The following is a 25,503-nucleotide window of genomic DNA, read 5'->3' on the forward strand; positions in this document are numbered from 1 at the left end:
AAGATCTCTTAGCCTTAAAAATACATTTAATATAAGGAAAAAAAAAGTATTAAATATATTATAAATTTCACAAATTATTTCAGAAATTTTAGAATTTTATTTGATATATCTTTATTGAGCTGAGCTTTAAAAATAAATGTATATATATATATATATATATATATAAATTTTTCATTTATAAAATGAATTTATAAGGTTTAAATTACTGAAAATTTATTAAATTAAATTATAAATTTATATCATTTTTTTCTCCTCATTTTTTTATTGTATAAAAATTTCTTAAATTGTACCAGAATTTTTATAAATTTGACAGACTTAAAACTTAAATTTTATATAAGAATAAATAAGTAAAAATAATTTTAGAATTTTTTTTAATTTTAATTCTTACATTATTTTAAATGGTAAACTATTTTTTAAAAAGTGACTTTTGCATGTCATGAATGAATATTTACAAGAATTTCACGTTTAAAAGTTTATTTTAATGTTTATTTTATCGTTATTATGATTATTATTCGTGCGAAATTATAATTTAGAGAAGAATTAAAAAGAAAATTTATCACGCAGACAAATTTTTTAAAAACAAATTATTTTAATAATTATAGTCCATTTTATAATTTAAAATTTATATAATTTATATCGACTCATTAATTCTGCTAATCACGCAATTTATTTCGAATTCTATAAATTCTCTTTTTAAAATCATAATTTTTTTTTTCTTAATTAGCATCAACAGAAAGAAATTATTATGTTTTCAAACTTAATTATCTTTTATTGTGTAGATACATTTTCTTTTTTTTTCTGTTATTAATTAATTTATCATTTAAAAAATGAATTATTTAAATAATACATTTTATTCATTTTAGTAAATGAATTTTTAGTATATAATTTTTTTTTCATGTGATGAATGACGTGTATTAAAATTATTTTAATTTCGTTACTTCGCTTAAAACATTTATTTTATTCTGTATTGACGACGAGGACGGGGACGATGATGATGATGATGATAAGGAGAGAGTAATCCTGAAAAGGGGGAATAAAGATATTAATAATAAGAATGAAAAGAGAGTAAATTGTAATAAAGAGGGGAAGAAAGAGGAAAATGAGAGATGATAAAGATAATGATGAAAAGGAGGAAGAGAAGAGGCAAGGATAAATTATGATGAGGAGGAAAAGGAAGAGGAAAATGAGAGAAGAGGATAAAGATAATAATTAAGAAAAGAAAGGGAGAGGTGAGGTTAAATTGTGAAAAAGAGGGGAAGAAAGAGGAAAATGAGAGATGATAAAGATAATGATGAAGGGGAAGAAGAGAAGAGGAAAGGATAAATTATGATGGAGAAAAGAAACAAGGATAAATTATGATGAAGAGGAGAAGGAAGAGGAAAATGAGAGAAGAGGATAAAGATAATGTTAAGATAGAGGAAGGACGAAAAAATAATTATGAGGAGAAGGAGTAGAAAGAGGATAAAAAAGAATAATGAGGAGAAAGAGGAAGAGAAAGTGAATACGAATAATAATAATGAACGAACAGGAAGAGGATGAAACTCATAAATATATTTTTATCTTCAGAATTTTTAATTTGGATAATTTTATATTTAAAATTTATCTCCAAATTTTTGACATGATTTTATTATTAAAATAAATAAATAATACTAATAAATAATAAATAAATAAGTAAATCAATTTTATTTATTAAAATATAAATATATAAACTAATTACTTTAGAATATATAAATAAGTAGAAAAAATTTAATAGAATTTACTAAAATATAAAATTATATAATTATTTTTTGTAAAATTATTTTTTAAATATAATTATATTAAAAAATAAAAGGATGTTGAAATAATGGAATTTTTAAAATATTATTTTCTTTATTTAAAATAAAGTAAAATAATGTTTATTAATATATTCGAAAGTTATTTTAAGCAAATTCTGAAGCATATTTGATTGAAAGGCGTGTTTAAGTTAGCACTTTATGAGATTAATAGATAATTATTATCAATATACCATAGATAAATGAGGCATCAAGCTCTCTAATAATACTTGTTATCATAGCACATCTCATACTTGTTATGAAGGCATCTCAGACTTATCTAACCCTCTTAAGCATCACTCTTAAAATTTCAGATTTATCAGACTCTTACTGTACAACATAGGCCTATACACTTCGTTAAATTCTTTTTTAATTTATAAGCTATATACACATTTTGAGATATTTATTCGTGATAAAATTTAGTACATTAGTTGACTTTTATTATATACTTTTATAAATACATTTTAAATATAATTATTTAGGAGGGAAGGTTGATAATGATGTGGAGAAGAAAGAGGATAAGGAAAATGATGATAAATAAATTATTTTAATTATAAATCTTACTTATTAAGAGGTGAGAGAGGCTAGATAGGATGTGGAATATGTTACAAATATGAAGAGATATCCCTCCTGAAGCTATAAAAATATACAATAAATTCTGTAAAACAAATAAAACACAGGTATTTCACTAATTATCAGAATAAACTTTAATTTTATATTATTTTTTGTCGTATTTTTGCATAAAATTATTGCATGTTGTGGTCGTGATTAAAAATATTTTAAGCCATAAAAATCAATAAAATATAAAATTCTTCCTTGTAAATAATGTACAGAAGTTGGAAAAACAATTTCAATTAATTTTTAACACGCTGGATCTAATAAAATTTGCGGTTTAATTCGCAACACGTTTATTTTTATGAAAAATGCTATGTTAATAGTTTCATACATCAATTTTAACATTAGAAAAGCGACGAAAATGTTTCAAAATATTTATTTCTGTTGTTTGTTTGCAGAATGTTTGCTAATTCAGTAGTTTTGCTGAATCAACAAGCTATCAACAACAAAAATCTGGTGTAATCGCGTGTCAAATCCATACAAGTTGCTATACCTTTACATTCTTCACAAACACATCTTCGTAAATTTATTTTATTACATATTTACGGTTAATTTTACCTTATAAATATTCATTTCTTGATGCATCGAGTTCATTAAATGCGGTATTTTTGATACCGTGTGTCTAAACGAGAGAGAGAGAGAGAGAGAGAGAGGAAAAAGAAAATTAAATAATCAGTAAAATGAATGTATAAAAATTGAATAAAATTCCTACTTATAATGTATTGGTGTATGGGAACAATGCCAAATCTTCTTGAAAAATATAAGAGAGATCTGGATAGGGTTCAAGCACTACGATGCGTGAACAGCAGTTTCATAGTTAAGTTCGAATTGATAGTAACATGTACTGTGCAGACTTTTTTAAAACTATTTCTTCTGTTAAATTCTACAAACTACGCAGGGTGGCCCAAAGTCAGTTAATTCTTGATTCAATGGCTTCATTGTAAATCGTTGTTCTCGGTTTTGGACCGCCCTCTTCGTTAAAAAGCATTTTTTTTAAAGGATATTATACTCATTTTTGATGGAATTTCGGTCTGTCAATCAGACCAATTTTCGAAGAAATAAGCAAAAAAAAATTTTTTTTTTACTTTAGTTCTTAAAATATTACATTTTTCCATTAAGGCCTTGTCAAGAATCTATGTTCTTAAGTTAGTTGATTTCTTTCTGCTATGGTGAAAGCAGTTAACGCGATTTTTCCAGTGGAATTTTTTCGTCGATTCGCATTCCAAGCAATCGACTAGGAAGTATAAGAGCACTTCTTGACATAGGGAGAGGTTTATGCTTTCCATTCATTTGCCACTACTTGCGATGTTGCGGATCGATTGTTTTGACTCGGCCACGAATAATACGATCCTCACAAATACTCAAAAGCCTTGGTCCAACCATCACGCTTCACTTTTTCTATATTGCTTTTCTTCTTCGTACGTTTCACAAATATATAAGAAGGAACAATTTAATGGGAAATGTTTCTATTTTTTTTACAACTGAATACTCTTTTTAAGTCTTTTTTGATGAATAATTTTCATAAATTTTCCATTTATAAGAGATATTTCCTTATATTTCTTTGTTTCGTACGAGTCGTCCAGCTTCTATCTTCAGCTCACCAATCTTCGCATTAAACTTTAGGCTATTTGTTTTATTGTAACAAGCTCCTTTAACCGTATAATGTGGTCAAGATGCTATTTTATGTTTTCGACTCACAATACCGTTTCAATATTCTTCAAATTTTTAAAAAGATCTTAAAAAGTTTGTAGTTTTTCTAAGTATTCAACTTTTCTTAGTGAATGTCCTCAGTATTGAACTTTTCAATTCTAACTTTTTAGTATTGAATACGTTGTTTTGAATGTATATTTTTTTGTTTTTATTATAATTTATAGGCGCAGTCTCTTTATTATTGAACATTTTAAGTAATAAAGTCTTTATTATTTTTTAAATAAGATTTTAACTAAATTTTTAAATTAAACTTTTGATTGTAAATTAAGTTTTTATTTAACAAATTTAATTTAATTTTTACTTGTAATTTAATAAAGTATATTGTGAAAATGTAAAAAGAAACATAGCTGTAAATATCGTGCAAGTAAAACTATGCAAGAAAAAGTAGCATACTTGTATACGGAGATGGATTTTGGAAACAGATTAGACTGATCTACCGTAAGACATTTTCTCTTCTTTTTTTTATTTTAAATATATTTTATTAAAATATATGTATATTCTACATACATATATACATAGAAAAGAGAGACGTTATGTTGGTTTTCTGGAAGAAATTTTTGTTTTGTTACGCGCGCACACACACACACACACACACACACACACACACACACATACAACCTACAAGACTTAACTGCATCGTTGTATTGATCTTTAGTAACTTTTATAGTTCTTTCTTATTCTGTTCACGTAAGTTTTGAATATAGATTTCCATTAAAACTTTTACAGTATCTCATTTCGTATTTTGAGACAAGCCAATATTTCTACTTATTTTACAAAGTTTAACAATAAACAAGCTGTATACTGTACAATAAACTACATTGTCTCGTTTAATTTGATTATAAATAATTCTAAAACGTTAAAATAGTGTATAAAAGATCATTTTTCTTATCCGGAACATTTTAATATTGTAAATGTATACTCTTGTATAACCTGTTGTTAATTAACTACTACTGTAGAAGCATCGAACTGTTATTTTATCCGATACTAATGACTGTATATATAGACAGGAAAAATAAAGATGCCCAGTAGAGAGTTCCATTAACTATCGAATGATTAAGCGAAATCCAATTAAGTCTATAAAAATAACAATTCTAATGAATAGTTGTTTACAAGAATGACGAGTTTTTTAAAAAAATTCCAGTCGTAAATCAATTTTAAATGCCAAAAATCTGCACACAAACAACTTGATCTTTATACATTGAATGACGATGGCACGCAAATCGCTACCAAAGTAGAACATTAAGAACGTTTAGTATAGAGTAATATGCAAGTTTAATTAACCTTAAGAGTGATGAACGAAGGAGATCAAACAGTTTTATGGATTCTAGGATACACAGTAACGAAATGCGAAAAGGTCTCGCCTCCTTTAACTTAGCCTTTAAGTTATTTACGACTTAGCATTATGGGCTACTTAAATCACTCTTTAATTAAACACAACTCTTACCTACGTGCATCACTTACCGAAATGTTTGGAAGCTTTAGAAAATATGGATTTTATTGATCGATACGTATGACGAATTTTGCTCTAGGTTATGACATTGAAAATTTATTTTATCTACTTTTGCTAAACAAACGAATTTAGTCGACGTTACTTGCTATTAACGTTTAAGCATCGACTATTAATGTACATTATTTCCGATATTGTATAACAAATGAATTATCTAATATTGCCGTACCAGGTACAACCCTTCGCTATCTATTTTAATATATAAATTATGCAAATGATGGCCTTTAAAATCTTATCCTTCCTTGTTAATTATTATTATAAATTATAAAACGAATGTATATTGTTTAACTCTATTTTTCACTGCCTAATTATTATCTATACCATAATTTCGCTATCCATACTGCATTGAGAACACCAGTATTGCTATATAATATAAAATATGCAGAAGACCATTAAAAATTTGTAGACCATTAAGAGTATTCTATAAGCATAGAATGCTTAACCAAGAGTAATGACACCGAATAATATATATATGTTAAGAGCCTTTTCTAGGAGCATAATTACTATTGATGACCCCTATATCGATGTGAAATGGTATATAAATGATTTAATACATAACATATTGAATTTTTTGTAACGTTTTTTTATCCATTTTCCAAACTGCTAACTCTTAAAGCCTCATCCTATTTTATAACCCATTGGTGAATCTAGTCACCGTTTTCGATCGATTATTTCCGAGTGAAAAATTACTTTTACAGATTATAAATTACCTTTTTTTAAAACAGATTTATACATATTTTACCAACAAATCCTGGTTATGTAACTGTAGCTTTAAGGATGCATTTGATGCAATATTTACAATGGAAGGATGAAGATTTGTTTACGGTTGTAAACAAATCTTCATCCTTCAAGAGAAACTCTTCCTTGTATGCATTCGAGCGTGCATCCTAAATTCATATAAATCTTAAAGAATTTACCACTTATGATAAATATCTATAAAAACAGTAAAGAAATCTATATTTTTTTATCCAAAATAAGATTTTATTGGTTTCGAGAATCAGCTATTTTGTCACGTATCCTTTTCATGTCCATTATATCTAGGTGACATATTTTCTCGGTCTATTTCTTTTCCTATCCTTTGCTACACTTGAAAGATGGGATATGATGTATTTTTTTCTTTTTTTCGTTTTAGCTCCTGATAAATGCACCATAACTTAACATTTGAACACGTGGACAGTCTTTTGGCTTCGGATAACAGCACACCAATCCCTTTAAAGGATACCAATAACTGATTTATTATATTAGAGATTCTCTTTCATCTCTCATTGGAAACGGAGATTTGAGAGAAAAATTGAGATGGGTTTAATTTTTTTCCCTCCCTTTTTTTGTTCTTTAGTTTGTTAGAGCCGAGAATTTATGTGCTGTCTGTAAAAATATATAGAAAACAATTTTTTAACTTGTATTATCGCATTTGTATCACTTTCCAAGAATGGGGCCTATTAACACGACATTCTTAAATGTGCAATTTCTTCGTTTATGTACTTATACTAATTTGAGAACAACCATAAGAGTTAAATCGAGTGGAATATAAAATTGAGGTACACAAAATACCAAATGCCACTTTAGCAATTCTAAACATCTGATGTTAACAGTATTATTCGAAGTGCAAACAATATAAATATTGATTGCTCTCGCGAAAAAAGTTGTATTTTTTCTATGTTTTTTTTTAGGATAGAAACACTTCAGTTAATTTATGACCGCGATCTAAAGCTGTAGACACAAAGACTGTAGTGTACAGACACATCTCTGTACTGTCAATACTGTACGCGTTTAGATTAATGTGATTAGAAAACTCTGGTGTTGTTAATGTGTTAGCCTTTAGTGTTGTAATAGTTTACTGAAATTTTCCACAATATAATCATCAGAGTTTCAATTTGCATTATACAAAACAATTAAGATTAATTGTTTTTTATTGCTATTTTCTTCGTTAATCGTTATTTCTTCGTTGTTTTTCTTCCCTTACGAAAAAAAAAAGGATTCGTAATTAAAGACACTCTTAATGTACAACAGAGCTTTAAATTAACGTAAAAATTAAATCTTAATTACAATTTTTATAATATCATTTAAATAAATAATTGATCAATTAAATTTAATTATATTAACTTATTAATTTGCTTTTGTAGATGAATTGTTTTCTTTAATATTATTAAATTATTTTAAAATTATTTCGAAAAAATTTTTTCTAATGTCTTCTTAAAAAATAAAATAATAAATTTATATTCTACGAGAGTTTATTTATTTAAAAACGATTTTATTCGTATCACGATTAAGAACAGAAAACAATGTATCAAAGAAGATAGTTGTCTTTATGAAAAATGGAGAATTGTGCGTCATCCATTCGTAAATGGATAGACAAGCCAAACGTCTCCACTAGAAGATAATACTCGACGCTTGCATCCAACTATATTCTTTGTTTTCTTTTTTTATTATTGTTGTTTTTTTTTCTTCATTTCCCCCTTCTCCTTTTTTGGACGGTTTATCTTCCAGCCGTCAGGATCGAGTTATATCAGTGGACAGAAAGTCATGTCCAGTTATATAAGGTTTATGAGACAGTTACGGAAACTTTCTCCAACAGAGACAACAATTTCACAGAAGAAATGAAATGGGTTGACTGTCGGTGCCTGCGGGAGTGTCTACTCCACCCCCTAAAATGGGGACAAAAGAGATTAAAGGGATCTCTTCCCTATCGATCCGAAAACGGGAGTAAAGTGCTTACCACCTCCCCTTCCATTTCTCCGGTTCATCAGAGTGTAAACAGCAAGAAAATTTTAGTACAACAATTTGGAGTTTATAGCGATTCCTGAGCAAATGTAAGCTATTGCTTCTCTTACAACTTATTCGGTGAGAATTCACGAAGCTTAATAGTCAACTTTTCTGAATGGTCAACATCCTAATCCTACACACCACTCAACTATGTACACGCTCTTCGATTAGAGCAACGACACCGTTATAGTAGATTGACAATAGTGGAACATGAAGTATATTCTTTTCTATCACCTCCTTAATGTCTTTTCCGATCGATCGACTTTAATTGGTTTGAGAAAACAGTAATCAACCTGTTTCACTTTCGAAACCACAATATTACTATTTGTTATTATATTAAATCTAAGTTACGCTTCGTTCTTTTAACGGCTTCCTAATTTCGATAAATTATAAAATTAATTAAAATATCTACTAGTAAAATAATAGGAAAAATGATAAAATATTTAAATTCTACGTTTAATTCTTCGGCGATCGATGCGGTGACTTAATCGATTCTATCAAAATTTTGCTTGATTTATCGTTTTAAAATATCTTAAAATCGAGTTTTAAAATATCGATCAGACCGTTTTTAATCTTCAAAAACTTCGGTCAAATATCGGAGTGAATGCATTCATTTTTTTAAATGTTTTTTTCCCTTTAGTGGATGCCAAGTTTAATAAAATATATATATATATTAAATTAGCTTATTGAATGTTAAATGTTAAGTGTACTTTGATTTTCTTCAGATAGTTTGAAGTTTATTCTTCGAAAAAAATTCCATTGTAATTAATTAGCTATGTTTATTTTACCTTAAAAAAAGAATTTTAGTGAAATTAAGCCTCGTTTATTTTCCTTGATGAAAGAATTTTTGATGAAGTTTAGCATAGTTTATCTCTCAAAAATAACATTTTAAAAGAGAATTCTCATTGCTTACTTTACCAAAAAGAGCATATCGAGATAAAAAATTGTATACTTTCCATACTCTAAAATGTTTTAGGAACATAAAGTATGATTAATTTTATAAAAACATTGTATAGGAACTACAAAATTGTCAGTTATTTCGATATAAACTTATCATTTTTGAATAAGATAAGCATTGAACTTTATAATCATTTTATCAATTTTTTTAAAGCTGTTAATGCTTAAGACATGTCAAATTTAATGGCAGAAAAAAAAACAATCAGAGGACAGACAAGCAGTAGTGGTATCAAGGGTGATATTTAAAACAACTAGCAATTTTTATGAACCATTAAGTACTTGTGTCTTGCAGCAATTGAGTAATTATATACACGCAAGGGGATTTTTCACTTTATTAATTTTATACGATTTAAGTACTATTACAACGATATTTTTATGAAATTCAATAATTAAATTATATCTTTATAAATTTTTCATAAAAGTCTAAACTTAAAGTGTAAATGGTGATTTTTATTGATTGCTGTAAAGTTACACCCTGGGAGTTTGGAAAGATAGTTTTATTCGCAGTTTACAACGACGTTCATCGTTTTATAACTGAAAGGTTGAGTTTACTACTACGATAATAAAATAAGTTACTCGAAAAAATAAGCGAAAAATTTTTAAGAAAGTTTAGTAATTATAAATTAATTCTTTTTTTATTTCTTAAAGTTTGACTCCTCTTCTTCCTCTTCTTCTTCTCTCCACTCTCTCTCTTCTTTGAAATTTTTTTATGTTTTACGAGTTCAAAAGTAAAAAGAACTCCTTTATTTTAGCTTTGGGAAAATAGTTTTACTGTTACGAAAGCATCGAGCATGAAAATAATATTAATTAAGTATTGCTGTTTATGATCTTCCATTGCAATGAAGAGTTTCTAACGAAACGAGATGATTCCTTCTTGAAGAAATTAACCAAAATTTAAAGAAAAAAATGTGCAAAAGTTTTAATTTATTATTTTTTATTAAAGCCTTCAGGAATTTAAACAAATTTTCTATCCTTTTTTTTAAAGCTTAATAAGTAATATAAGAAGATGAGTAAAACTTTCATCCAGGCGAGACAATTGTATAAGAGTTATGGTGTACAAGCCGCAATTCTTTTTCCTCTTTTGCTATTTTTGGTTGTATTGAATAACCTTTGACCTGTACAGTCATTTTTAACAGTCATAATCCACGGTAAAATCTAAGTTATCATCGTATCAACCTAGAGTTTGTTAGTTTAATCTGTTGTAAGTCTTTTATCATTATTATATTACCGAAATCATCTCATTATTCAAGTGGAATCTCTCCTAGATGTTTCCGGAATTACTTCATAAACTATTTTTAATAGTTTTTAACATAAAAAATATTAACTTAATTCACCACATATAAAAGGATGAAGCACATTGAAATGATAAATAGTTTCCATTTATTAAAGTTATGTTATACAAAAGATAACCCGTGAATAATAATCATAGTTCAGGCTTGACAAATGCAAAATTTCTTATAAAATGTCAGAAATATAAGAGAAAAAACAATGAAAATTTAAAAAAAACACTTTAGTTTTTCACTGTAAATCTTTGTTTCTATGTTTACAAACCGTCATAAATTTTGATATTCTCATAAATAGTTTATTTTAAAATATATATTATCTTTTCCAGAATCTTATCTTTTCAACATTCAAAACCGTGTCATATATCAATTTTATATATTCCTTATATTGTATTTTCTAGTCATAAACAGAGAAGTACGATTGTCAGTCTGCATTCTCTAATATCGAAACATTAGTTATAATGAAATTAATGATAAATTAATTACCTTTTCGGTACTCTTTTTAATCTTTCATTAAACATGTCACCATTAAATTAGATAACAGCAAAGTTAATTGCATTTCCGACAAAGAAAACGCATAAACACATGACCAAGATGCATTTACACATGATATTCGTTGTATAAACGTAATAAAAGGTTCATTATTCTATTAGTATTCTATAAAAGCGCTATGGTAAAGATTATTCACGTCTGTATAAGGAAAGATTTCATTTAAAGGAAGAAAGATTTAATTCAAATTCTAATGACAGTTATAAAAACTTAAGAAAATCTTTTATAAAACTTTGTGAAATTCAGTAAAATATATTTAATAATATAAGAAAAAAAATGTATTAATTTTTTTTATAAGATTTTTGTACTAAAGTTTTGAACTTTTGTACGGAATTGATTAAGAATTTTTCTTCAAGAATATTTCGAAAATAGTTTGGAATTTTTGTAATTGTTTTTATATCAATTTACATTTTACTTGGAAATTTTTTTTATATCAATTTTCTCTTTTATATTATTTCGTCTTGAAATTTTATCAGAAATAAATTTTCATAATTCTGCATATTCTTCTACCAAAAATATATATACATATATACACGTTCTTTTACTAGAAATATATTTACATTATTATTATTATTATTTATTTTTTTATATTTTACTTCAATTCGTTTACATTTTTATAAGTTATATTACTTCGTTTAGATTTAAATTCGTTAAATTATATTCGAACATTTTACAATTTCATCCCTGAAATTCTTCACATTTTCAATAAATATGTCAATTTATTTATACGTTTGATAGATTCTTCTTCTTCAAAAATAAAATTCTTTTTTGCTTTTTTACACTCAATTTACATCCCTTTTTTTATATTTAGTAAAAAATTTCAAATGGTCAATTGACATCATCGCATATATCTTCTTTATTCAATTTCCATGTTAAATTCTGAAATCTAGTTCGCAATCGGTTTAAATTTTCTTCAAGTTTCATCTTTCTTCTAGACTTTTAAATATATATATATAAAATAAAGAAGAGGAAAAAGAATTAACGAGAAACGTTTGCTTTTTCTCTATCTAGGAAGGGAAATTTTGTTTATTTTCTTGATGTTTATCCAATTTCTTTGTTTTGGTGAATCTCCGACTTCTCTTTCTTACCGAACGATAATCGAGTCCATCCAAAAGAAAATTACTCTTGACATTGTAATTATCTAACAACCTCCTTGTATTCGCCATCTTTTAAAGGAAAAATCCAAACAAATAACTCATTAAGCAAAACGTAATTGAAAGCAAAAGACCCAATTTACAAGGGAATTAATTCATTTACAACAACTAATCAAAAATATTATATTCTTCTGACGTACAGTGTACGTGTGCACTACTAAACCATTAATTTCGACTACAAGAAAAATGCTTAAAAATATCGTTTTTACTTAACCAATTAATAATAATAGTTAAACAAAAGGAAATTACAAATTATGGTAATAAAATAATTATCCTTTTATCTTAAAAAAAGGAAGAATTGTATGTTTTTTTTTCTTTTCTTTTTTTAAATATTATCCTGGTAGATTATATATTTGGCAGAGATTGTTAAAATTCTTTTCTACTTAACAAATGATGGAAGTTGGAAACTCTGTGGTCCCTCTTGGTGCGTAAAGATGCCTGAGGCAAACATCATAACAAAGAAGAGACTGCTTTGCATTTACTTTCTCAGATAACGATTGACTGAAAAATTTCCTACTACCATTTTTTTTTTTTTTTTTTTTATATATAGAAATGGTTTTATCTCTTCTTCTTTTTAAAACTTGATATCTTTTATTATTATTTTCTCTTTTGATAATGAGATAAACTTTTGGTATTTTTAAAGGTATTTAAATAAATTCATTTTTTCTCCCCACCCCTCTCTCTCTTCGTTAAATTAGGAAATTAAGTTTATACCGGTTTACCAACCGGTATCTCGCGATCCACTTTGTAATCTCTAACTGTATTGTTTCTTAACGATGTTCTCTTCCAATGTGATAAAGGTTGAGATGCAATGTTCTAGATGAATAATTCTGCTCAATATTAATGATTAGATAATCGAAACAAAGGCTCACAATAATAACAAGAACTAAATAAACTAACTTTAGATAATTTAGAGGAAAAGATAATTAAATTTGCATTATTAATTTTCTTAGTTTCCTCTAATTATAGAATTAGGAAGTTGGCATGAATAGTCAAAAATTAAATTTAGTTTTCGATCGTATAATTTTATAAAATTTTAAGTTAAATCGATCGAATATTTATAATTATAAACAGGATTAATTTAAGGAAAATAATATACACTTTTTTTTCTTTAATTATTTACAATAAAACTTCGAATAAGTATAAAGCCGATAATATCATCATGAGAATTGTTTTAACTTATTGAAATTAATTAAATTTTAAAATTTGGATTAATTTAAAATACTGAAAAATCTCTTTAAAATGTTCAAATTTCTAATTATTCAAAGATCTTAGTAAATATAATTCTTTAATTTATTAAATCTGTTAGATATAATAATAATAATAACTTTCGAAATTAATCTAAGTTAAATGAAGATATTCAATTAAGTGTATTTAATGCGTAAATTTGTAAAAACAAGAAGTAAAATTAATTATAATTTTAAAATATATTTTTATATCGAATTTAAATCTGTGTAAAGCAAAAATATGTTAGGAAGTAAATTAAAAAAAAATTAAAGAAGAAAATAAAATGTTTATGAATTCTTTAATTCTTCTATTATTATTCTATAATGTCTAAACATCTTTAAGAATATAAAGTATATATTAATAATTTTTTAAGTATATTATTTTAAAATATTCTAGAAAATTATACATAATAATAGCTTATTTATCTCTTGATTAAGTATTAAAACTTTTAATAGATATAAGAAAAATAACTTGATTAATCATTGTTTATTTATGTATTTATCGTCTTAATTGAGCTGTATACATATGAGAAAAATAGGAATTTGTCGACTTGTCTAAACAGTTTAAACAAGAAGACAAATTCTTATTTTTGTAATTACTCCTTATTAGTAAACCTTGTTACTCCTTGTTGCAAGGAGTAACAAGGTTTACTCTTTAAATGAAATATAAACTTCATCATTCTTATATTTTTCACAAAATATGAACATAAATAAATAAATAAAAGTAACGAAAAGAAAAATAAGACATTCCAATTATTTCGAACTAAATCACCAAGTTTGTTTCCTCCTTTTCGGTAAAGTACCAATAAAATTTTCAATAAGATCAAAACAGATAGGTTGACAGAATCGATCAGATAAGACATACGTTCCACATAATAGAAAGAAATAGCTAAAACATTCTCGTATTTTCAGTCATTCCAGAATACCAAGCCGTTTTCGGTGGAAAAGTAGTACTACCATGCAACGTCAGTATCCGTACAGTCGAAGAAGATATTTCCATCATCCTTTGGTATAAAGGCGACTTCGGAGTACCAATCTACACCTTAGATTCCAGAAAGAGTACACTTCAAAATGCCAAACATTTTCCAAGTACGGAATTGGATTCCAGGGCACATTTCGACGTGACTTCAAAAATTCCTAGATTGGTTCTAGACCCGGTCAAAATAGAAGATGCCGGTGAATACAAGTGTAGGGTAGATTACAGGCGATCGAGGACAGTACTCAGGCGTCTAAGACTTCGAGTCATAGGTAACGTATACATATATTTTTCATCAATTTTGTATTCCTCTGTCGATTGTGGTTTATGTTTAATGTTAAAATTCACCTAGAGTTTACTTACAGTATAAAACTTGTATACTGGGTATCGGTTTAGAAGGGTCAACCGTCATATTTTATTTTTTTTTTTTTTTTAGTTTTTAAGTAAAGTTTTCCAAGAGTGCTTTTTAAGCACCAGAGATAGAATGGAATACAAAATGAAGGAAACAATTGTATGTTAGCTTTTGTAAAGGAGCTCTTGTTCTCCTTATCATCGATGCGAAAAGAAGTAATTTTTTTCTTTTATTCTTTTTATTTTTTTATCTAGGATCAGCAAAATTTTCGGTTGTTCAACAATTTATGGTTTTTCTCTTGTAGATTTTTACTACTTTTAGAATATTGGTTTCTTCTCTTCAATCGTCGACGAATTTCGTATTTGAGGTATCCTTGGTAAATATGTAACAGTAAGATTTCTGAAAAAGTCGTTAAAAATGTGCATCTGGATATGTACGCCCCGCTTATCGTATGAGACTGATAAGAATATTCTTTTTAAAAAAAATCGTATTTTGTTGCCTCCTATCTGGAAAATATGCATATCCATCACTTTAATATTTTCTTAAACAGTTAAGATATATAAATAAATTCCTTTAAAAAAAAATGCACTGCTAAGTTTGGCTATCTCCCAGCGTAAAAAATTCCTCATTAAATTATAATATACAAATGATATTTAATTAAGAAATAATTGTAAAATTTATTATTCGATCGATACTTTAACGAAAACACAATATGTTGTGTGTTGTACGGAACTTTTAAGAAAGAAAAAAAAAAATTTATTATCTTGTACTTCGCATTTTAATAAAACTTTCCTATCATCGATTTAATGTTTGTGTCTTAATTAATTATGGTAAATTGTGGGAAGAAACGAGAGTCTCGACTGTTATTAAAATCTTACAGACTTTCCTCGAATGGCTCCATCTTTCTGTGTTATAAAACTTGCAAAGTTGTTTTATGCTTCCAATATTCTTCTTAATGTTAACGCGCTTTTAATGAAACAATTTCTGTTTGATATTTTTCGAAAATAACTTTCGATCTAAATATCCTTTTCTATTAATTTTCTACTTCAAAGATTTGTTATTAAACGAAAAAAAAGTAAAAAAAACATAATTTAAATAAATATTTTTATCCAGTTCCTATATAATGCGCAACTTAGCAACTGAAACTTGTTTTTTTCTTCTTCTTCTTCTTCTTTTACTCTATTAATTTTTCAAATTGAATTTTTTTTTCTAATTTTATAAAGTGAACGATATTTAAATTAGATTTTTTAAAATGTATTATAAGTTTTAATTTTGTTTATGGTCTGGTGGATAAGTTAAAAGTCAAAGTTTTTACCAATGATAAATTAAAAACCGTAATTAAAATGTCAAGAAATCGAGGGAAAAAAATTAATTTTATATTCAATATTAAGTAAAAATTTTAATTTATATACTATTTAGTATGATTTTTAATACATATTAATCGAATTTCTGAAAATAAATTAATATATATATATATATATATTTTTTATGTGAGAGAATAAAAAATGACAAGTTTTGATGATTTATTTCGTGTATTTACGTTATAAGACATTATATTTTTAATAATATAAATGATTATTTTATAATTTTAATACATAATTTAATTAGAAAATCATTAAAATAATGTTAATTTTAACTTTATAAAATATTTAGTACCACCAAATGATGTTATCATCAAGGATGAACACGGGCAGAGGATGCGAGATATCATAGGCCCTTACGATGAAGGGTTTTATTTAATATTAATATGCGAAGCTGAAGGTGGTAAGTATTTTAAAAAAAGTTTTATTTTAATTAAATATTCAATTAATAATTACATTAATTATATTTAATTCTTTTAAATTGAATTAAAGTTTGTTGAAATAACGATTATTTATTTAAAAATTATCAAAGTTTTACTTATTTATTTAATAGGACAATTTAATGGGAGTAAAAATATAAATTGCCTTTAGAAATTGCACTGTAAAAATCTTTTAAACAAAATACATTCTTTACTTTTATAGCTTTACTTATTGCTAAGTTACTTGAGTTATAAGTAATGTTCTCGTAATTTATGATTAGAAAAAATAAGAGGAGGGGAGGAAAGTAATATTTTCTAAAAACTCACAAACAACATTATCCGTTATAGCTACTTAGTTTTTGTAATTCTGTAACATCTGTCAATAACAGACGGACAACGGACAAATCCATTTAGTGTACTTACACGGAACATCTGTTACAGGTTCACCACCTCCTTCAGTTACCTGGTGGAGAGGGTCTACATTACTAGATGACAGTTACAAACCAACAGTCAAAGGTGTCGTCAGGAACGAACTGACTCTTAAGAATTTACAAAGATCTTTTCTTATGGAAGTTTTCTCTTGTCAAGCATCCAACACAAACTTAACGGTTCCAAAGACTAGTTCTGTCATCCTAGATCTTAACTGTAAGTTAATCATAAAGAAAATCATTAAATAATCATTACTTTCATCCGCTCCATATAATTTTATAAATTAATATATTAAAAAATAATCAATTTAATCTTAATACCTTTCTACTTCTAAAGATATTTTTGGTGTAATAAATGTGAGGAAGAAGAATCACATTGATAGAATTTCTAGAATACTTGGCATTTTGCCCTGAATTCTTTTGGACTTAAGCCATTTTTGACTTCCTCACTACCTTTTACTGTTAAGGTAGATAGAAAATGAAAAAGGAAAAAGAAAAATGACGATGTTTATATGTGATAATCCGTTTGTTCTATATGTTACAGTGAAGCCACTCGAAGTTTACATCATCGAATCGAATCGACCCGTATCAGCTGGACAGGAAGTAAAATTAGTTTGTGAAAGTACCGGTTCGAGGCCTCCCGCACATTTATCGTGGTGGAAAGACGGCAAGAAGCTAGAATCGTACAAGGAGAGCGTTTCGGATGATGGAAACATCACCACCAGTTTGCTAACATTCACACCTTCTGTGGACGACAACGGGAAATCTTTGTCTTGCAGAGCAGACCATCCGTCGTTGCCAAATAGTGGAATTGCTGATAGATGGTTGCTCAATGTACACTGTGAGTCTTATAGTGTCAAAATAATAAATTTCTACTAATCTATCTGAATTTTCTTCACGACAAGCTCGTGACGATATCAGATACACCACCCGAGACTTTTTATTGATATAAATGACTTTTCTACTTAGTTCGTGTCTAAACGTCACATTTCAACAACAATATTTGAAGAAATGGGTTTTCCCTGTCGTTTCTCTTTTTACCACTTTAACCGAAACGAAAGGGTGTCTCGAAAATCCAAAACACACACAAAAATACAGTTCGATCCTGTTTATTTAAAACAAAAGACAAATTCTCGCTGAAGAAAGATTGCCAAATATAATATACACGAGAAGAAATGTAAAAAATATTTATTAAATACACATCTTAAACCTTGAACATCATTTTAAAAACGTTCTATTCCGTATATTAATTTAAGGAATAGAACTTTTTTTTAATGATGTTCAAGGTTTAATATTAAATTTACAAGTTTTAAAAACATTTCCACAATATTTCTATTTAAAAAAAAGGAATTTAACTATCTCACAGCGAAAATATTGACCATAATTGTGTATTCCAGATGCGCCCATATTGAATTTAGCACTTGGAGCAAATATATTGAGATCGAAAATTAAAGAAGGTAGCGACGTTTACTTCGAGTGCAACATTAAAGCAAATCCTAGAGTAACAGAATTGGGATGGATTTTCGATGGTAAACCACTCTTCAGCAATACGAATCCCGGAATAATAATGATTAATCAGTCACTTGTATTACAAAAGGTGAAGAAGGATCATCGCGGTCATTATAGATGCATCGCATCCAATTCAGAAGGTGAAGGAAAGAGTAAAGATGTACAACTGGAAGTTCAGTGTAAGTAAATAATGTATACGTGATAAGAAAACTTTTTTGCAATAATTCATTCTTTTACATTGATAGATATACATTGATAGACACAGTTACAGGAGGGCATGCACGAAAAAAAGAAGAAATTTGCTGTAAATGGTTGACAGTTTTGATTTATGTGCAACTTTACCTTGATCAATTTTATGAAACTGAAGTTTACTGTGTCATAAATTCGGGTCAGGCGACAGTATAATATACCGGACACTTCTTATAGGCCTCTAAGGTATCCTCGCCTATTTGATGAATGGGTCATTTTCAAACATGGCAAACAGACAGTTTCTATAGTTTTTATAACAAAAGCTATGGTTATTTTTTTCTATAACAGCAAAAATATTCAGCGAACTCTATATTTTACTAATGACCCGTAAAATATTTCAGTTAATTTGGGAGTTTTCAGTAAAAAAAAAAAAAAAAGTCTGTTTAACTTATATTGTAAGATTCTGAATATAATTTTAAATTCACTTTAAAATAAGTACATTATTTATGCAAAATATAACAAATTAAATCATATTTTTTGTGAAGTTATCTTCCTGCCTTTAATTAATTCGTATTAAAGTATTATATGCCTACTGGGGCCTGATTTAAAAAGGCTCCAGTAGGCAGAGGGCTCTTATTACACCTGTAGTATGGGAGGAATTCCTTCCATATTACATAAGTCTTGATTAAAAAAAGGCCCAAGTAGGCACAGAATAATTTAAAACAAATTAAATCATAATTGTACAATAATAACTCGTCTTAGTTATCCAGAACTCCATCACATCATTCATAGAAAGTGTGCTATATAATTATTATATCTATAGAAAATATTTCTTCTCACAAATTATAGAAGTTTACATTAATTTATTACAGTTACAAAGCACTTCCAGCACATAAAATAATAATATCAATGCATTTATATATAATTTTTAAACTTTATCAATGAAAAATATTCACAATTTATTAAAATAACCATTAAAATATTACATACACACTACAGTTTATCCAATTTAGCGCATATTTTTCTTCTTGAATATCTTTAAAAATCACATAAGCACGTACTGTACATTTGTATATTATATAAATGTAAAATATGTGTTTTATTTATTAATAAATTCATTCAACAATGTAAAAAACAAAAAAATAGAAAAAGGAGAGAAGCTTTTTGTAACTTAAAATTAGATATAAAATGAATAATGTTTCTTTCTTTCTTATAAAAATTCGTTTTCGTTAAGCAAATTCAATATAAAAGAGAAAAATTCGTTTAAGTTCTGTTTGTGACTGCGATTTAACTTTTCGTTTTTCATCTACAGTATATATGCCTTCATTATTTCACCATTACCTCAGATGGAGAGATCCGTCATTCTTGTAAAAGGAAAAAAAATTAAATAGAAATGAAGAAGACGACAAAATAGGAAAAAAAAAAAAAGAAATTCAGATCTAGTTTTTAGAAGTCCAATTTTTGCATTTTGTAAAGAAAACAAATTATTCTCCTCGTAGGTTTACTTTTTAATTATTTCTATTCCGACTTTTTCTCTTGTACTTAAAAAAAATATTATTATTATTAATGTTACTTCAGACGGTATAATGAACACAAAAAGCATCTAAAATATTACGTATAAAAGCTACATTTTTTACATAATTACTTCCTTAGGAATGTCTTCATTTCCGCTTCATATCATATTAATTTTTCTCTTCGTCCCCTTCTTCTGAAGCAACAATCAACATACGTCAACACTTAAGAACTTAATTAAAATTAGCTTTCTACATTATCGTGGCGTTTAAAAAATGTTTTATTTATCCGTAAAATGTTTCTAAACGTCATTAAGTGATAAAATAAAATAATTTTTATTTGTATTTCCTTTCTTTTGTAGATGCGCCCGTCTGCAAAGAAGGACAAAAGATACTTTACGGAATTGGTAGAGATGAAACTGTAAATGTGTCGTGTGAAGTGGAAGCTGATCCAGATGAAGTCAGCTTCAGGTGGTTATTAAATAACACGGCAGAGACTGTAGAAATTAGAAAATTTACCACTAATGGAACTATGAGTACTGTCAAGTATAATCCTAAATCCATGATTGGATATGGTGGTTTATACTGCTGGGCAAGAAACGAAATTGGAGTTCAGAAAGAGCCGTGTATATTTAGGATGCTTCCAGCCAGTAAGTTATAAATTATTTTTTTTTATAAATATATTTAAAAGCTTAATTTCTATCATTAATAACTAACAAAATACAACTGATTATTCGTTACACCTATTTTAATATTTCTTCTTCTGTAGGAAAATATTAAATTTAATAAAGTTATAACGTATTTAAAGATTTAAATAATCTATAAATATTAAAAAAAATTTTATTTAAATATTTTATTGATGACTTTTTCAATACATAATGTATAAACAGTTTTTTTAATAGTTTCTATAACTTAAAATTCGATAAGTCTTTTATAATAAGATGTTTGTAAAATAAAATTTTTGTGTTTATATGTTTTAAAATAGGAAAAATTTAAAATATATTTCAATTTTGAAATAAATCTATTTTTTTCTCCTTTAAAATTCAGTTTTATTCACTTCTATTCTCTTGATTATCCCAGTAGACGTCATTGTAGAAAAGATATGTTACAATAGTGGTATTCTAAGATAAAGATAAATTGTATCTTCAGTGGTAAGAATAAGATGTATAATGTCAAAAATATACAAAGTTTCTTGCTTTATTTTAAATATTTTAAAGACTATTTCTCTTTGTTGTAGAATATATATTTTTAAATAGGATTTTCTAAAGATTTTTGGCAAAGAAATCTAGATATAGTATCAATTACACGTAAAAAATACCGTAGAAATCTTATTTTTCTTATTTATTTTTGAATTCATGGCATCACTTTATCCAAAACTTATTTCACGAATATCTTAATAAGAAAATTTAAACTTATGTTACTTAATAAACAAATAGGAATGTATAGTATAGTATAACAATTTAAAATAAATACGATTAAATTTTCTTTAAAAAATATTATGAATTCGTTTGCTTAGATTAAAAAAATGTCTCGAATTCTTCTCGAAAAGTATATCGTGATTTAAATTTAAAAAAAAAAAAATCACGATTTATGAGTCAAGGAAATCAGTGTTCGGCTTCTTCTACGTGCACACAGCATCGACAGAGAAGCCAATTTTCAGGGGTAATTACGACAAATCTTGCTCGCATCTCGGTATAAAGTACTATCGCTATAGCATAATATGTAAAGAGGATAACGTCTGTCTGGAAGAAATCGTTACAAATTATAACCTACATTAAATGTTCTGTCCTAATTATTACCCTTTCACACATCCCCAAATGACCCAATACTCTTGATCTGTATACTAAATTATTAAATGTATTTACTTAAGTTAGTTTGATAAGTCAGATATTGTTTTTTATGTAGTAAAATGGTTTTATTTTACAACATTTTATATATACATTTTCGGCTTAACGTTAACAAATTTTAAAAAATAATAATAATAATAATAATAATAAAGAACTTCTAACGAATTTTTTCATCGTGCCACGAGTCGAATTTTAAAAGGATCTGTTAAAAATTTTAATGCAAATCAAAGATAAACTATAACTTTCTTGTTGATAAAAATCTATTTGATAAGATAAAATTTAAAGTTTAAAATTGTATTATCGATTTTATTTAATATAAATAAATTTGAGTTGATACACTGGAACCTCCTGTAATTTTTCATCAAATTTATCATGGAAAAATAATCTATTTTTTTAAATAAATTAACTGTTTTTATATAAAAATATAACTTAGTAAAGATAAGAAGATACTTCACAAAATTTATTAGAGTCTGCTTGTTTGTCTGTCTATCAAAAATTGTACTTGAACTTGCAATATCCTTTATACCATATGATAATTTTGTAAATGTAGTTTTTTTTATATTAAAAAAAATGATAAAATTTATACAGATGCTAGAAGAATTAGTTTGTTTCTAAATTTACTATTTGTTTTATATTTTAATTATTAAGAATTTTCTGAACAAAATAACAAAATTGTAGAGTTATGCTAAAATAAATATGTTATATGGAAAAATAAATATTTGCTAAATGGATAAATACAAGTTTTTAAAATGAAAGTAAAATAGCTATTTTTATTCCACATTTTTATAGAGATTTATTTATTTTAAGAAAGTTTTAATGATGTAGAATTTCGGATTAATAAGTTTTTCTTTCTTATAAAAGTTCTTCTTTTATAAAGAAACTCTCTAAATGAAAATCTTTTTTTTTCCTTCCCCTCTTCTCTTACTTTTCTGAAATTTTAAGAAAGAAAAGATTACATCCTGTAAATAATGGCTGATTAAGCTGCAAATAAATAGAACTCTTTTATGAAAAAATTAGATTACAAAGATGTTGAACAAAGAACTTCTGCATAGAGGAACTTAGTAAGAGGGAAACACATTAAAGCTCATTTTCTTGGAAATTTCTGTTGTTTACTGTTCCTGAACATGCTTTCAATCAGTTCTGGCAGACAATATCCTCTTTTATTGAGAACATTTTTCCAATAATCATAATTAAAATTTTTTATAGCAATAAATTTAATGTTATTTTTTGACTACATTTTAGTTTTTCATACTTTACTGTAAGATTTACATTAATATTGCCATTTGCATTAGTTGCAGATGAGGAAGGAAAGTTTAAAGTTTGCATTCTAATTGATAAATGAAGGAAATAAATTTTGTTTATGATTTTTAAATCAAGTAAATTTCTAAAATTATCTTTGGAAAAATTTTATCGTGTAAATAATCAAAGATAATAATATAATAAAGATGTTATTTTTCAACAATTATATCTTTTCTACGTCTAAATAATAAAATAAAGTGCCTTTTATATCAGGTGTTTTTGCTTTTCTTCCTTCTTTAGGAAAAGCAAAAACACCTGATATAAGCATTTTATGCATGGGAAATTGTTTGTGATAAACTATTTTGTTCTTTATAATTTACTAAAGAAATATTAAAGTAAGTTTCTGTTAAAGATTTAAATTACTGGTCTAATTTAAAAAGCAATGAGAGAATTGTCTATTGAACCAGAAAACAATAAGTACAGTAATTAACTGTACTGATTATTACAAGTTACTGGAAATCTTTCTTGTAATTTTCTTTAATTAGTTGTTGAAAAATAATCTTCATTATTATATAAGTGCACTTTTACTCTTTTTCATAAGATAATTATATTAAAAACATATTATTTCTTGTATCTATAAAACAACCACATAGAACCTACAAAAATATTAATTTATTAAATTATAATTCAAGCAATAAACAATAAAATATTGTTAAAATAAATTATTTGTTTTATATATATATATATATAAAATATTAATAAAAGTAATAAAATTTCAATTTTTAAACTATAAATAATTCATTTTGATGTCAGAAAAAAGTCATTTTAAATTTTATTTTAATATATTTTGTTTATTTTACCATCACTTAATTTTTTAAGTTTTGTTTATATTAAAAATAATTTTAAGTAAAATAAATTTATATATAAAATCTTCTTAAATTCAAGTAATATATAAAAAGAAAGGTGTTAACTTTAATGAGATTGAACTATAAATCACTGCATCTAGTTATGATTGAATAAAATATTTAAAGTATATTAAGTTAAAGAAATTCTTTCATGTTTTATTTGATTTTTTTTATTTTTAAGAGTTTTGTATTTTCGTCAACCTTTAATATAATTCTCAGCACAATTTTAAAGCAGAAAAATTAAATAAACAAGTTGCAGTTTTATAATTTTATTTTTTTAAAAACTATGTTTATATTGCAAATAAACTGCATGTTATATGTTCCTGTACAACAGTAAACGAAAAAAAAATATTAATGTAAACAATAAAAAATTTACAATATTAATTTAAATATACTCACTCATTTTAATTTTTTTTATTATAATTACTATCACAAAATTAATGAATAAAGAATTATTATACACAAAAAAATTTATAAATATTTTAATTTAATTATAATTTATTTTAATAATATTTCCTGTAATAATATAATTTATTAAGAAATTTCTTATGTTTTCTACTTTATATTAATTAATAAATACATCTAAATATTTGTAAAATTCATTAGAATTCAGGTAATGTTTTAAAGAAATTAATTTGTTTAATTTTATTTATTTAATTTCTGAATTGTATCTGTCTTTCACTGGTTACAAAGAAAAGATTTCAATGAGAAAAGAAAATAAAGATTCATTCATATAAAAGTTCTATATATGACGAGTCTTAGAGAAACTACTTTCATGTTTTCAAACCATTGAAAAATAAATGGAAAGATAGAGACCATTGAATAGAGGTAGGAAAAGTTGACTTCAATACGAAATCAATATACATCATGTTTATTTTAAATAATTGGAAGTCGAGTAAACTACTTTTTAAAAAGAAAATTGGCCAGACTTTGTTAGAACAAGTATTATTCTTACATTAAGTATCCTGTACTGCTGTGGGATGAGGGTTATTGGAAACGTCTTTAGAGAAAAAAATGCCCATATTATATTATTACTTTTTAAACATTAAAAATACTAATTTTTAAATTCTTTTTTCACTTTCTATATTAAAAAAATGAATAAAACAGTAGTATTTTGCTAAATACTTGTAGTTTGGGCGAGGTTTCACGCCTGTACAGTTAGTGCAGTTTTACGTGTCTAAATAGGAGCCAC

The 25,503-nt window shown here is 26.0% G+C and overlaps 1 protein-coding gene across 3 annotated transcripts in view; it reads left to right on the forward strand.

Moving 5' to 3' along the window:
- Positions 1-25,503, forward strand: part of LOC136984774 (neural cell adhesion molecule 2-like) — a 135,175-nt gene that overhangs the window by 99,248 nt on the left and 10,424 nt on the right. For all 3 annotated transcript variants that reach the window (XM_067281904.1, XM_067281903.1, XM_067281900.1), the window contains 6 exons: positions 14,488-14,823; positions 16,557-16,667; positions 17,125-17,328; positions 17,656-17,952; positions 18,509-18,799; positions 20,683-20,970. In XM_067281904.1, the coding sequence (XP_067138005.1) occupies positions 14,488-14,823; positions 16,557-16,667; positions 17,125-17,328; positions 17,656-17,952; positions 18,509-18,799; positions 20,683-20,970 (1,527 nt within the window). The remainder of the gene's footprint in view (positions 1-14,487; positions 14,824-16,556; positions 16,668-17,124; positions 17,329-17,655; positions 17,953-18,508; positions 18,800-20,682; positions 20,971-25,503) is intronic.

The sequence above is a fragment of the Centruroides vittatus genome, unplaced genomic scaffold (assembly GCF_030686945.1).
Source record: "Centruroides vittatus isolate TY-2023 unplaced genomic scaffold, ASM3068694v2 contig_927, whole genome shotgun sequence".
Classification (NCBI taxonomy): Eukaryota; Metazoa; Arthropoda; class Arachnida; order Scorpiones; family Buthidae; genus Centruroides; species Centruroides vittatus.